Source organism: Actinia tenebrosa, unplaced genomic scaffold (genome assembly GCF_029948245.1).
Source record: "Actinia tenebrosa isolate PJP-AT-01 unplaced genomic scaffold, QUT_ActTen_1.0 PGA_scaffold6__47_contigs__length_16458017, whole genome shotgun sequence".
Classification (NCBI taxonomy): Eukaryota; Metazoa; Cnidaria; class Anthozoa; order Actiniaria; family Actiniidae; genus Actinia; species Actinia tenebrosa.
The window spans coordinates 8,806,914-8,822,873 of record NW_028292583.1 but is presented as its reverse complement, the minus strand read 5'-3'; the positions used below and the strand labels follow the sequence as shown (position 1 = coordinate 8,822,873).

Sequence of the window (15,960 nt, the reverse complement as noted above, 5' to 3'; positions counted from 1 at the left end):
ATTCATAACTCATAAGCACTCGCCTACGGCTCGTGATCTTGAACTTTTTCTCGTGTTTATCCCAACATCCCGCGCGCTCTATACAACTTAGTGAGTCATACAACTTAGCTTCCATTACTTAAACAGTAGTACATGTTCTCTGGATGTTTTGTAGCCGTACAAAAAAGCAGATTACTCAGATAAAAGAAAAATATTATGAACCAACAAATATGAAGTAAAACTCAGAGGAAAATGAGACTAACCTCATAGGTGTCATAGTAACAAATAATGTCTTCCTTAATAGCAACATATCTAAAACGAAAAAGAGAAATGAATTAAAAAAAGATATTTGAGATATATAAGGTCTGTGTAAACGCCTTTTTCATCGCCCTGATGATGGAGTCGATCTTCAAAAAGCTCTATTTTATCTATTTTTATTTTTTTCCGGTCCCGCGAGTTTGCAGTATTTTCTTTCTCTGCCCGCGCCTACGCACAGCGTAATAGGTCTGCAAGAGTTATATCAGCAGCTGCTTCCAACAAAGCTTTTCTATCACAGGAAGACAGGTACCAGTGTCAGCGGAGATGAGAAGAGTCGATTGTGCGGCAAAGGCCCGGAAAGTGTCTCACACTTCCTAGCGGGGTGTAGTGCGCTTGCGCAAAGGAAATACCTATCGCGACATAACGACGCCCAAGATCCTGTTCTTTGAAGTCCTCAGATCTCTAGACCTGGTGACAACGGTGGGTCCTTGGTACTCAGATTCAAATGCTTAAACGCTGCACCCAAGCAAAGTTAACTGCTCTGTAGAAGGGGACCGTCTAAAAGGATGACAAGAACTGTGGTACCTACCTCCTTTTCCAGTCTCCCATGACATTATGACCTTGTTTTTTCAGCCATCCCTGCATAAAAATCAACCAAAACTAGTTTCAACACTGGCAGGTATCACAGTAATGTCAGAAGTTAATTGCCGAGTTTACTTTCGTATTGACCTAGATAATGGAAAGGCTAATGCCTTGCATATATGACTTCAAACAACTAATTTAAAGAAGATTTGTTGGCAGCTATTTATATATAATTTGAGCTTAAAAAAACCTGCATTATTATACCATTTAACCTCCGAAAACAAGCCCCACTAATTTATGGCAAAAACCTTCCTATAATAAGCCCACCCCTCCCCCCCCGAAAATAAGCCCCCTTAATTTATGACAAAAACGTTCCTATAATAAGCTCCCCCCCCCCCCCCCCCCCCCAATACAAGCCCATGAGTATTTAAAGGATTGACCCGAAAATATGTTATACCGTAGTCAAGATAAATGTCGTATTTTAAAAGTATACTTTATTATTAAAACAATCCCCAGAATTCGTAGGTTCCCGTCCTTTCCCTGTAATAAAAATGAATTGCTTCTAAATAAAAGGGAACATACTTCTTTGTCAGGATCGCTCATCATACCACCATTCTTCTTAGTAGAATCGTCTCCCTAATGTAATATAAAAATAAAATAAATATAAAAATAAATAAATTGACTTTATTTAACGAGAGTGACATACATTACTGGTAGCCCAGTAGTTTCCATTATGGCCGTCATACAATTAATAAACTGAAGACACGTAAACCGTAATATAAAAGAAAGGTAATTGTGTTCTTCACGACCTGCTGACCGACGTTGCTCGACAACTCATGTTTAACTATTGGCTGATTGTCAGTCAACATTTTAACTTCACCAACACTATATAAGGTTTAGTTTTGTTCTAACTTATGCCATGAAAGATTAGCCCAGATTCATGCCGCATGAAGGGTACAACTATCCCCATGTGTTCTCTAATATTTTTAATAAAACGGCACTTACTGACTGTGTCTAGTATAAGTTAATCTATCATAATACACTCAACAAAATTACTCGATTCTGATTGGACAAGAGAAGTACAATTCCAAATTATACCTTTGTTGAGTTTATTATAAACAAAAAATCGCACAATCTTCTCGTACAATTCTGAATTTATAGATACTTGTGATGTTTTGAAAGTTCTCGAATTGGACTTGTCTAAAGGCTCGTCCAATTTTGAAAACTTTCAAAACATCACTCGTACCTATAAATTACGAATTGGACTCAAGATCTTGTGATTTCCTATACAAACTATTAATAGTCTATTGCAAATACTGCACTATGATTAGCTACTTCTGGTCAGGTCTATCAGTGATATACCACTAGTAAGTAGCAAAAAGGGCTGGTTTTGAAAATCAAAACATTGGTAGCTATAACCTGCGTTTTCAAAATACTTTTACAAGTGTTTGTAGCCTTTTTTGACCGATTAGTAGGTTTAGACTAAAACAATTAGACCTTTCTCCCTCGTGGTCAATAGTGTATTCAACCTCTAGCCTTTGGTCTTATGGGCTATTGACTTGTAGACCATTCAAACTACGGGTATAATTTTAAGGTAGTTCCAGACCTTTGCTACTGGGCATCTCGTTTTTTACCGTTTATTAGCTTTTTTTTTAAAAATTCTCAAATAGTATCTTACTTTGACTACCTTTTTTTAATCTGACAAAAGATTTCGTAATTTCATGCCAGTGTTGAGGTAAAATTGGGCGTTTTTTGAAATATGCTAAGATTTTTATTGTGTGACCTGGTCGATTTTGTTTCAAAATTGAGAAATATACGACTTTGTAAAAATGAATTAACAAAAAATATTTTGACCTCTTTAGCTCCAAAATCAATTCAAAACAGGTTTTAGTATCCTTGAAAGCTTGTGAGATTGTCTTTGTAATCTTCAGGGACCCTAAAGCCTATTTTGAATTGATTTTGGAACTAAAGAGGTTAAAATAATTTTTCTACCAACCAGTGCCAGAAACGACATGTAGTAAATACAACATAGGCTTCTATCTAAATGGCTGTATTTACTGAAAGTCTATGGAATGGAGGTTTTATCCTAAAAGCCAATCTAAACACTAGATAATATATTAAATATGTGGATGTGTCATGTACCTTATACTGCAGAATAGCCTCCATGAGTGTTTGAGCCCAAAGATTTGTGTCAGCTAAAAACAGACATGACTTAAAATGAATGTAATTATGAACAGATGAAATAGTATAAATTAAATGAATGGATGGATGATGGTGTAGATAAATGGAATGGACTTTTGGATAGAGGGATGGGGTGCATAAAAATAAATTATTGACATGCAGATGAATGTGATAGATACAGATAACTGTTGAATCAGTTGCTCAGAACTTACTCATTGAGTCAGACGATAACATAAACACCCTGTTGGCAGTAATGAGATTGAATCTTCCTTTCTTTGCCTGAAGAGGTGAACAGAAGTTTAAGCAAAATACAATTACAAAAAAAATTTGTAGTAGGAGGGTTAATCATTGAGTATAATTATTGGCTATCACCATTTACTTACCTCTTTTTCAAACTCTATATTTTTCATCTGACTAACTGGGATGACATGTAAAGACTCTTGAGTATTTTCCTTCACAAAAAAAAATCAATCATTGTGATAATCTCGGCATAGACTTTTTCTGAGATAGCGAACATGGTGCACTGTAGTCTAGCTTTGGTACAAACACCTTTTGTTCATCATGCCTTATATGTTATGGTATTGTTTGTTCCAAATCTAGACCACTGAATGCATCTGCTTATTGAACTCAGAAAAGGCCTACGCAATGAAATGTTTTTTCCTATTTCAGTAAATGTGTACAGCTATTTCAAAAAAGGTTGAATACTGAATACTGCATACTGAATAGTGCATACTGAATAGTGCATTCCAAGACCACAGTGCATTGTGGTTCATAGGACATTGTCTAAAGTAGCATTAAAAATAATTATTTATTTATTCTATTTTTAGTGTATTCCATCTGAAACAATATACTAGCTACATGTAGAGAGTTAATTGCTGTATTATTATTTACTTTTTATTTCAAATTAATAAGACCCACAATGCACTTCGGTCTTGGAATGCACTATTTAGTATTCAATATTCAACCTTTTTTTGAAATAGCTGTAGTCAAACAAAATATTGTTTTTGAATAAGTTTAACATTTTATGAGTTAATCACATTCAAAAACAATATTTTGTCTGACTGTTGGTTTCTTTTAAATGTATCTTCTCAATTCCTACAGGGGGAAAAATGGGTAAACATTTACACCCCAAGAAAAAGAGGTACTGTATATTGCGACCTAGCTGTCATGTAAAGTCTACAGTAGGTGTCTGTCTGAATCTAGGTGTTTGACAGTAAAGGCATGTGATGAAGACATATTATGTTTTGCGAGGGTATAAATGGTTTTCACATGAGTTGGAAACAGTGTCATTGCCACATGCACCCATTATCAGAATAAAGAAGAGTAAGGCAAGAACGATGGTTATAAGGCAAAGAAATTGCTATCTCATCTGGTAGTGTCAGGGTAGAAAAGCATGCAGTGATCTGAGGGTTGAAAACTGTTGGTGTCCCTGAAATGGAACTTTAATAAATGGCAGTAGTGAAAATGAAAAAAAAATAAAAATAAAAACAATAAATGAAAAGTAGTGAAAATGAAAAAAAAAAACTGCAGGCTAAAATATATTTTAGCCCCCTGCCATCATCCAATTATAAACAAGAAAAATAATTGATCCAGCCAATAAGACAAGGAGAAACCACTCAAATGTTAGTTAGCTTGGCATTTTTTTTTTTTTTTTGCTTTTCACTCCCTGGCGTCTTTGCATCTCATGCACTGCTCACAAAATTATGGAATCAAAAATGACAGAAAAATCAATGGAAGAGTGTCTAGAAGAGCAAAATTCCCATTCCTCAGAGCTACTGTAGTCGAAGAAAATCTCATTTCTAAAGAACCTCGAAGAGAAATTGGTTGAGAGTTATAGTTGCTAGTGGAAGCAAAACAGTTCTCAACCATATATAGTTCTCAACCATTGTTAGTCTGAAAAAAGTTCACTTCAAGCTAGCTTTTATTCCCAATAATTATTTGCCATTTTACTGTATATAATATAAAGTTCTTAACAAATGCATCATACAATGTCTCGATGCTTTTTACAAAAGGACCAGATGGATGTCAAGTTCGTTGAAAAAATTGCAAAAAAAGTCAGTTACTCCTGGTGAACAGGTAGTGTTTTAGTGCAGATTTATACTCTGGAACTGAACTTGAGTACTTAATTGCATCAGGGACATTGTTCCAGAATGCCGGTGCAGCCAAAGCTAAGGTTCTTTTTCCAAACGTTGATGTCTTTGGTCTTGGAGTCACAAGCAGAAATTTAAAGGAGGAACGTAGGGTACGTTTGGGCTGATACAACTTGAGGAGATCAGAGAGGTACTGAGGTGCAAGGTCGTTAAGGAAATTGAAGAGAAGATTGATTTCATGTTTTATAAAAATCAATGTTTATAACTTTAAACTTAATAATATATCCTGCAATCACATACTAAAGAAGTAAATATTGTTACAATTATTATTATTATTATCATTATAATATCAATGGTTGTTTTTATGTTTCTCTTCTTTTTTCTGATGGCTGTCATCACAAGCCAGCCAAAAAGTCAATGACACTGTTTCAAACTCACGTGGAAACTGTAAAACTTTGCAAAGCATTTTTTGAAATTCAACATTGTTTGACATCGGTCGTACAGCATTCAGAAAGAAAAATTAACATACCTTGCATCTGTAGTATCTCAATTCTTTGCCATCAAAGACAAACCATCTTTTTTTCCATCCTCGGTTATTCTGTTGACTAAAAGCAATATAGAATAAGAATATTGCATATAAAGTAGAAGCATTTGAGGGGGAAATGGAAGACCCTTTTTTGTGTGCCCCTCAAACAGTCTTGTCGTGGAAACATTTTAAATTGAAAAAAGGCATTTGCAAAAGCTATGTTCACAAAATGTATATATGGGAGAGGTTGATTTTTAAATACATACCCTCCTTGCTTAAAAAGATAGCCAGAAGTTTTGCGTGATTTCTGAAAAGAAAAAAATGGTTAAAAGAGCAGAAAGAAACTCCCTCCATCCAGGTGATAGCAAAAAAGTTTTCATATCAGTTCATTTGGTGTGTGTTATACAACAACTAGTTCAAAATTGTGCTTAGCATATGCCCCCCATGAAATTTTTTTGGGGGGCCACAAAATATTGGTTCACAGTCATAGTTTTACTGCGCATGTGTCTGCAATCAAACAAAACAGCGGTCATTATCACATAAGGTTAAATATAATATTTCAGTGCCCCCCCCCAAAAGATTTTCAGCTTCCGCCGCCCCTGTTAAGAGCTAAGGAGGCTTGTGGCTTGTTATTTTTCCCTTTTTTTTCAGCTGTTTTTGATTTGAAGTAAAGGTTTTCCTTGTTTTTTCAAAAACCTGACCCTCGATGGTGCTCTCTGACCACAGTGTTTACCCCTCTGATTGCCACATCATTTGAAATTGAGAAATTATCAGCAAGCTAGGGATTTATGGGAATGGTATAGGGTATGTTTCTAGTAGAAAGACAAACAAAACTAATAGCATATTTTAAAACTAAAGCAAATATATTTGCAGTCAAATATAGTACATACTGGTGTTACAGACTTTGGCAGCTTTGCATCAAATGAGTCAGTACTGTCTCTTCTTGTCTGAAAAAAAACAACACATAAAGGTAAGTAGCAGCCTACCATATAGACAAATAAAGCACACACTGCTATACTACTGCATCCCAGTTAACTCGGTTGGTTGGCACCAGTCTGTTGTGCGGTGAGTCGTGGGTTGAAGCCTCCTGACTAACACTCAGAATCTTAAAATATTTGAGTAAAAGATGCTGCCTTTGCTCTAAGAATATCTGCAATTGGTTAGCCTTTGCCCAGGGTCAGATGAACATGTAAAATGGTGTTCCGTCTCACTTAAACACGTTAAAATGCAGAGGGCCAAACATTTAGTGCTGAGTTGCCTACTGTCACATCACCCTCTCTAAACAAAGACATTATTATTATCATTATGCAACTACATCATGACACTATGAAGCAGGCAAGTTGAGCCCACAAATTGTGTACATGTACAAAAACTACTCAAAACTGCTAAATAATGTAACTTTCAAACTTTACATGATATAAACGAATCAACAGGAGGGAACCAAATTTTGCACTCGACTCCAGAATTTCACAAAGTTAAAAGAAATAATAACATGGGTTTGACCCCGGGGGGAGGGGGGGGGGTACTCCGCCAGAATTTGGGTAGGGGTGATCTGCTGGGATTCTGAAAGGGGTACCCTGTTTATGACAAAAAAACTCAAATTTGTAGACCCTGTTTATGACAAAAGATATAATTAATTGCACTGAGTTCCTGTTTCAATTATCATGTCAGCTCGCGTATTGTTTTTTTGATGACCATAATAACCAGTTTTGGTCAATACGAAAGTAGAAACCCTGAATATGACAGGAAACTCAGGAAGAACTTGGAACTTGAGTGAAATTGCATACCCTGTTTATGACAAGAAGCTCGAAAAACTATACCCTGTTCAGCGGATCATCCCCGTATAGTCCATATATGGGAATACCCCCCCCCCCCCCCGGGGGTTTTACTTTACTTTGAGGAATTTTTCCCAGTTCTCTGGTAATTTCCTCCCTCATCAAAAATCATCAATTCAAATTCTATTTTGATGATGAATTCAAAATCAGGGTTAAAGGTTGAACTTTAACATACATGTAGGCAGACTGTATAAGTTGTGACCCAGTGGGCATAGGGACAACTGAAATCCCACTTTGCATAAAATGTTTATACCTTTCTTTCCTCTGGCAATTCTGGTGGTTCTTCCAAAAGAAGCCCCTCTGTTGATTCATCACTCTCATAATCATAGATGACATCTTCAGCTGTGCTCTTCTTTTTCTTAGAAGGCTCTATCTCTCCAGCCATAGAGTAATCATTTGGATTATTTGATTTACCATAATCATTCAGAGGCTCATAGATTTCTTCTTGACTTTCTGGACGATTCCTGTCATTTGGCATTTTTACAACTTCATATGTCCCCAAATATTCTGAGGAGACTGAAATAAAAGAAAAAAAACAAAGAGGACAATATTTATTCTGACCTTTATTCTGAAAAGCCTTAAAGAGGACGAATAAAGTATGTATGTATGTAATATTATCAACGCCTTGTTTTTTCTTAAGGAAATGCCTTTCTTCAGCAATCAATATTGTGTATGAACAGGCAATCAATTGACTATAACTAGCAGCAGCAAACCATGATTATAAGCTATTGTGGACTGATCAACCATGATCAACCATGCTCCACCCATCAAAATTGCAGTGTCACAAAAACAGTCCATTGACTGAAGCAAAGGTTGATAGTAATTGTTTGGTAGGCCAATGATAAGTTTTTATTTAACTTTGAAATCAAATATTTTGTGTAATTCACTTAAATCATATACCTAGTATAATAGTAATAAATTATGCATTCGGTGTGTATAATGAAGTAGAGAGAAAAATATCAAATGCCCTATCATATACCATAATATTATAATATTATTAATACTATTAATAATAGTATATTATACTCTAAAGTTCAAGTTGATTCTGAAATGATTCAGAATAATATCAGATATTTCCGTAAACATTTGTATCCCAATTCTAAATATGACAGGGGTTTCCTTTATTTAATTTACACTTTGTTTCTTTAATTACCCCTTTCCATTGTCCACAATTTTTCCAATGTTGTGCATTTGAATACCTCATGCATTACATGCAATGCCTGATTGCTTTACGAAAGTTGGTAAATCAATGTGTTGATGCTCATCTGCTACAATACTAGAGTCTATCACTCTGTTTTTCTGTCAGTATTCAGTGTTCATATACCAGCACCCCTTTTAATGCCAATTCTTAGATCTACACACTAAATATGTAACTATAATAATTGACAGAGGATGTGCACTACATGTACTATCCTAAATAGATCACAATCTCACTTTGTCCACAGGCCAGATAATTTAGGCAAAAAAAGAATTCCTATAATTGGTGCCTTTATATATAAAAGCTCTAAATGAAGTGGCGGGCCAAAAGTTGGTGACTATGAATATACAATCACAAAACTAAAAAATTCAGTCAACAATGTCAAACCATGTTGTAACATAAACAAACCTTCCTGAAATATTGTGTTTCAACTGAAAAGAATTGAACTTTCAGATTATATTTTTAGTCTTAGCTAGTTTAAGACCCTATTAATTTATTCAATCAATATGAGCATCACAAAATTATTTTCATTTAATCATAAAGTCTTCATGCAAATATATCTATCATATTTATATATTTATTGCAATATGCAGAAACCTTTATATATTTTATAGTCAAAACTGCAGTATATATTTATATATTTACATATTCACATATTTACACATTTATGCATACATTTGCATATTTACATATTTACATGCTTATATATTTACTAAGTACTGTTTAATAAACGAGCAGGAGTGTTTCATTGGGTATGAAACATGAGGCATAGCCGAGTGGTTTTAGACCCAATAAAACACGATCTACGAGTTTATTAAACGGCTTAAAAAACTCATGATGTATGTTCTCATACTATACCGAATTCTTTACAAAATGAACCAAGTTTGATAGAGAAAATCCAAGTTAAAGTTTATGCAAATGAAGACGAATCTATATCAGATATAAAACCTCCTTCATGGTCATGATTTCTATTGTGTTTCTTTCATGAATCATTAATGAGTTTTTTAAGTAGTGTTTAAAAAACGAGGAGTGTTTTATCGGGTATAAAAGCACGAGGTGTAGCCAAGTGCTTTTATACCTGATAAAACACGATCTACGAGTTTTTTGAACTGCCTAAAACACTCATGAACAATTTATAAGATTTTGGTTCAACTGGAGCCACCATACACCGCACGAACATGGATTTTTATACTTTGATAGAGATTTGACGTCATGGGCATGCGCAACTAGATTCAATAGAAGCTCCCACACGTTGGATATTGCGTGCCAAGGCAAAGACAGGCACGTTAGTCAAAGATCATTAGGGTTGACTATGACCTTGATGAAGCTCTATGTCTTCATCTAAACTTGGATGCATACTTCATCCCTGATGAAGTCATTCTCATAGTATTCGAGTGGTCTTTATATAAAAAGATCACATGTGTCTTTATATAAAGACACATGTGTCTTTATATAAAATCACTTGAATACTAATGAAGAGGACTTTATTGGGTATAAAGGTTCATGCACGTGATGTGTATGGTGGCTCCAATTGGACCATAAGCTTATGAATTATTAATGAGTGTTTTAAGTTTATATACTTATATATTTATGAAATTATTTTTCTTTAATAAAACTAATTAGTGGCCGTTAACAAGGTGCACACAGCTAACTAAACAAGTTTCAAACCTTGTTCAACTGATTGAGATAATTTAAATCCTGTTTTAGAGATGTTAGTCAAACAAGGAAGGATATGTGTGACAAAGAAAATAATAACTAAACAAGGTTAGTTGGTGTGAATGGAGTATAGGTGATAAAACCAAATTTTTTTCTGTATTTATCATTTTTATAATAAGTGACTGGCCATGCAGTTACCTTTATTATCTTTTGGGACACCACCAAAGACATCTTGCTCATCAAAGTCTGCAGAAGGAGAAACTGGCTTATGATGGTTGGGTTGAACACTTGTATAAATTGCAGTACTTTCTTTTGTTAAACTTGCAGGTTTTTTAAAAATTTCATGCTGTGAAACAACAGGGACAAGCTTATCTAATCTGTGTAAAGATCTTGTATGCAAGGCGCCATTCCTAAGCTGTGTTGCTTTCTCTTCCTCATCAGCCGGTTTGTTTGTAAATTGACCTGAAACAGCTATTGAATGTCGAAATTCTTGGTTTCTCTCCTGGCCATGGAGTAGTGGAAACCTTAGTTTGTCTGACTCAGCCTGCTGTGCCAGGCTTAATTGTTGAGGTTTTTGCCGTGGTAGAGGCAGAGGCTTCTTATTAGCTGGTTTTTCCACTTCCCTAAGAGGTGCAACAATTGCTTGCAAGCATTCCTCCTTATTACAATATATTGGTTCACTATCTACCTTTGATTTCTGTGCACACTCACCCTCACTGCAGGGCAGTTCTCTACCTTCAACCAGTTCATTCTTAGCATATTTTGTTACTTCACTACAATGTGTTGGCTGATTGGCTAAACTTCTTGGAGCACTTAGTGGTTTTTCCTTACCAACCCTTGGCCTTGGTACAGGCTTTGGGGCACTGGCCTTCTCTGTAAAATAATAAGGCATTTCGGCAGTTGAGTCTCCAGTTTTTTCAATATCTTGTGCTAGATCAATTTGTTCATTATCTCCATTGGTTTCATCAATTTTTCCTCCCTGTGCTTCACAACTGACAACTGTCTCTGACTCGAGATCTGATCGTCGAGGAATCGGAGGTGGCTTCTTTGGTTTCTTAACTTCTTTACATTCGCTGAAAGAACTACTGTTGGTCTCTAAACCTGGCAACGTTTTTGAAAGAAGGTTTGGTTCCTTCGCCTCGATTTGCTTTGTTTTTGAAGAATCTGCAGTTGCTGATGTCGTTGGTGTGTTACTTTCTGTATTATAATCAGCTAGCTGACGAGGAAGTGATGACTCTACGTCTGGAACGACTGGTTTTGGTTTCGTATAAACATCACCTGAACCTAACTTTGGAGGCAGGGGAGGAGGTTCGATCTTGGCTTCCTCGTTCGAATCATCGAAGTTATGTTCATAGTCTTCGTTTCGTTCTTCGAGTCGAGTAGACAAACCAAGTTCATTAGGATCGTTTCCTGTTCGTGCGCATTCTTTATTCACGTGTGGCGCCTGCTTTATTTGTAGATCTTTGCAGAACTTCAACATTCTTTTTCGGTGGTAAGGAGGTGTAATTCCAACCGAATCTAAGTCACTTTCTTCTAGATTTTGAATTAAGGACAGCGAGTTGAATCCATACTTTGTGAGCTTTTCAAAATAGCGTTCAAGTTTCACTTCATTAGTTAGCCATTCCTTTAGTTCTGTCAGTTCTACTTGGTTTGCAGACATTTTGTAAGTTTTGAAAATCTAAGCACCTTGAGATGATATAGAAATGTGTCTCAAGATTTCTATCAGGTCATATTTGTAGTCCATCGAGAGAAACAACGACGTTCCAGCGCTCAAAATATTACTTTTTTACATAATACACAAATTGTTTTTCTGTATGAACTCGTCTTCCGGGCAACTGATTCAAGCTACTGCGCAAACGCACAACCCTAGTCCCCTGATCGAGCATTGGAATTTGATCATAAGTCATGCCACAGGGAGCCCAATTTAGATTGAAGTGAATGGTGAAAATATAATCGGAAAAATTGAATAATAATTATTTTCTTAAAATTCGAGGTCAAGATAATGTCCTCCGTAATACGAAAGAGTAAAGAAATCGATAAAAAGTGCACTAGAACTTTTTTCGCGCGCCTTTCGTTCAGTCGCCATCTTTGAAAAAAAAAACACACTTTCAACCATGATTTCATCGTCTTTTTAAACCTCGAACTCCACTATAAACTTGAACTCCTGAAAATAATTTCAATATGGCTCATTAGAATGCAAGTGTTTGACCTTCGATAAATAATTTTAAGCAAAGAAATCCAAATATACTGATCCTTTTTCTACTTGCTAGAGGATGCTAGGCAGTGTTCTGTGGAATGTTTCGATTCTGTCTTGTTTCGAAGATCTACGTCTCTGACCTTGATGTCTGTTTACGTGCAAGGCCTCCAAGATTAAAAAAAACTTTTCACTTTCGTTTGGGGTGAATCTTATTTCAACCCAGCTATGGGATTAAACTGCAGTATTAAAAGAAATAAAACTGAATGCCCACTGACATTGATACCAACTTTTATTTGATTGGTCTATCTGTCATTCACACCTCACAACCTTTGCTTGTCGCATGCTGACAATGACTACATTATTGACTTATACCTTCCTTTCCTTCAACTCTAGAAAGCAGTATTTTACTAGTTTTTGGAATCAGGAACGGAATCCGGAATCCGGAATAATCGCACGTAAGACTAAACCCGGAATCACCAAAAACACTTTGTATTTCATGAACAAATAAATATTTTCTACTTTTAATGCCTTAAACATAAAAGGTATAGCGGTAATGCGATGAGAATTTCAACGCATTCCTCGTAGGAAAGAATTCGGAGTATAGTTATTTATTCCCTACCCCACCCCCAATCGCCCGACGTCCTGTGCACTACGTGTTGCGCACTACGGGACGAAGAGGTAAGGAAATCTTGAAAACATACCTCTTGTGCTTTTTTAAGATTATGCCTTTGTTGCCTATATATATGATGTCTATGCCGCCTACGTATTTTGCGAAGAACTTCAGAAAAAGCGGCGTGCCCAGTTATGCTCATAACTTGGTTTACAGTCCTTTTGCAATACATATAAACTAAGTTGAACTAATTGCCCTATTTCACTATGACGTCACATCAAAACAATCTATTGTTTAAACGCAAAGGATCATGGTCGTCGGAGGGGGTCAAATCAACGCAAATTCACCGAAAATTGTTCTAAAACCTGTATCAATCCACGAAGAGAAGTAGAATAGCCAGCAAACGCTCAGAATAATTTTTAGTACATATTAACACATTAAATCTGAAAACCAGGTCATTTTAGATTAAACTGTTTCACTAGGAGAAAATGTTGTTGAATTTTCTATTGGATTTGGCGATTCTATCCCCCACATAAACAAGCAGTGACGTCATAGTGAAATAGGGCAATTAATATAAAAAAATTGCAAGGAAGAAAGTATAATCTATCCAAACTGAAAACCGCTAGGTTTAGTATCAAAACCGTTATTCCTATAAATTAAGGGAAAATTGGGTATTACGGATATAATCGGGTATGCTTCCCTATTAAAAAATTTTCAAAATACGACATTAAAAACAAACTACGCAAAAAATTTATGCAGGTTGAAGATGTATCATTTTGGCGATTCCGGGCTTTTTTAAGAAAGTTTTGTGGTTTTTTTTTTTTGTATTTCGTGCGATTATTCTGGATTCCGCCCGATTCCGTTCCGGATTCCGAAATCCGCGTTTTAGGCAAACCCGTGATAAAGGAACAATAATCTTTAAATTAGTTGTGACAAGCTTTATTTATTTTTCACACTTGCCTTCATATCTAAAACTCGATGAATATACACCTAGAAAACTGAGATCTTCAAACGAGCGCAAACTCACAGTATCAAATGATAATGGAACATTACAAGACTGCATGTGCTGCAAAACCCAACGAATTCCCATCAGATATTAGGAATAGTACAATGCTCTTGAGTTTATTAATAATTGCAAAAAGCATTTTCGTTTACTAGCTAAGCAATCGGCTGTCTCATCATTTTACTTTTCATCATTAATTTATCTCAAGCAAGCTATCAAATATCTTCCACTTTTTTATGTATGTATTTAGGTAAACAGTTTGATTAGGACTTTACATTCTTATACAATTATGGTCCTGTTAAGTATCGAAGTATTATGATCATCCGGGTGGATGTAATCCTGAGAAGGACTGTTCGATGTGACTGACGTCTGAGCGGAAGTCATCTTCAGAGTCAAGTGAAGAATAAAGTCATATTGGTCATATTTATACTGCCACGATAATAATAGCCTAAGTAAGACCCATAATAATAGCCTAAGGTTCGTATCCCAGCGAGGTCGGAAATTAATTTTTCCGAATTTAATTCCAAGGGCTTTCGCCCGGAATAACCTCGTTCCCAAGCACTACAACTTACCTATATTATCTTCTACATAGCCTAGGTAAGTAGAGTGCGAGTCGCTGTTTCGGTGTTGTGGGGGGAGTACGTTTTTGTTTGCCAGAGGCAAGCGATAGCAAATGTCGTAATGCAAACGATTCTTGGCAAATTTAAGGTAAAGCTAGCGTGATCACATGGATAGCGTGCGATCGGGTTGACCCATTAGCAATAAATAGCGTTGATCAATATCGTGGTAATTACCGTTCTCATACTCATTAATAATTCATGAGGAAACCAGCCAATCAATGGGCTATTTTTGGGTCATATGATGTTACTTGAAACCTGGTAAAGTGCTGTGAAAGGAATGCATTCAGTCTGGAGTAACTGGAACAAAATCAATTCAGTCCTAGGACTGAATTAATTTTGTTCCAGTTACTCCAAGTCGAATAATTAATGAGGATGAGAAGTAATATTTCAAAGCCTCCAATATCGGACTGGACGGGATTTCAAGTCCGCGCAATTAGTTCCAGTCCTCGGCTGCCTTTGGACTGTAACTAATTGCTTTGACTTGAAATCCCGTCCAGTCCTCATTGTCGGCTTTGAAATATTACATCAAATAGCTCAGCCCTGCTGGTGACCAAAGAGAATGCTAATTTAATTTACATCTTTTATGACGCATTTCGCTACGCCTCAATGCGTTCACAATGTGTATCACAAATAAACTATAATTAAGACGTAATAATTATAATATATATATATATATAGATAACTAGACTAAAATGTTATAATAATGATAATCTAAAACAAATTAATTAATATATAGCTAATATAAAAGTGTGGTTAAAACAAATATAGGGTTAAAATTAATATAGCATAATAAGATAGAGTGCTTTTAATAAAAGCGTGAAACTCTAATTGCTAAATAGTACAATTTAGTACTATTTTGTTAAAAATTAGTTGAAGCGTGAAGAGCAAATGCGCACGTGCGTCGAATAAAAAATAACACAATACACAAGTGAAATGGTTTGAAAGTTTTTATCAATTCCTGCAAAATCAAGACAAGAGACACATCTAAAGCTAAAATAACCACAAAACGCAAGTGAAATGGTTTGAAAGCTTTTATTCCTTCGCGCTGCTGCAAAATCAAGACACAAGACACACCTAAAGCTAAAATAACCGCAAGTGAAATGGTTTGGCACACTAGAAGAATAAGTGCTACTTACTCTATTACAGCTCGCTCACCTTACAAATACTCTGGCTGGCTGTAAACGTCAATAAATGTACACGGCATTCAGTATCACAAAAGTAATCA

General features: G+C 35.7%; 1 protein-coding gene across 1 annotated transcript in view; it reads right to left on the bottom strand.

Moving 5' to 3' along the window:
* The window catches only part of LOC116307413 (arf-GAP with Rho-GAP domain, ANK repeat and PH domain-containing protein 1), a 41,858-nt gene extending 29,702 nt beyond the window's left edge, over positions 1-12,156 (bottom strand). The window contains exons 1-11 of the mRNA XM_031717663.2: positions 10,504-12,156; positions 7,705-7,967; positions 6,507-6,563; positions 5,883-5,923; positions 5,620-5,695; positions 3,384-3,452; positions 3,213-3,279; positions 2,962-3,014; positions 1,402-1,455; positions 827-876; positions 243-291 (exon numbers count right to left, since the gene is read on the bottom strand). Coding sequence (XP_031573523.2) covers positions 243-291; positions 827-876; positions 1,402-1,455; positions 2,962-3,014; positions 3,213-3,279; positions 3,384-3,452; positions 5,620-5,695; positions 5,883-5,923; positions 6,507-6,563; positions 7,705-7,967; positions 10,504-11,965 — 2,241 coding nt within the window. The 5' untranslated portion in view covers positions 11,966-12,156. The remainder of the gene's footprint in view (positions 1-242; positions 292-826; positions 877-1,401; positions 1,456-2,961; positions 3,015-3,212; positions 3,280-3,383; positions 3,453-5,619; positions 5,696-5,882; positions 5,924-6,506; positions 6,564-7,704; positions 7,968-10,503) is intronic.
* Between the last annotated feature and the right edge of the window lie 3,804 nt (positions 12,157-15,960).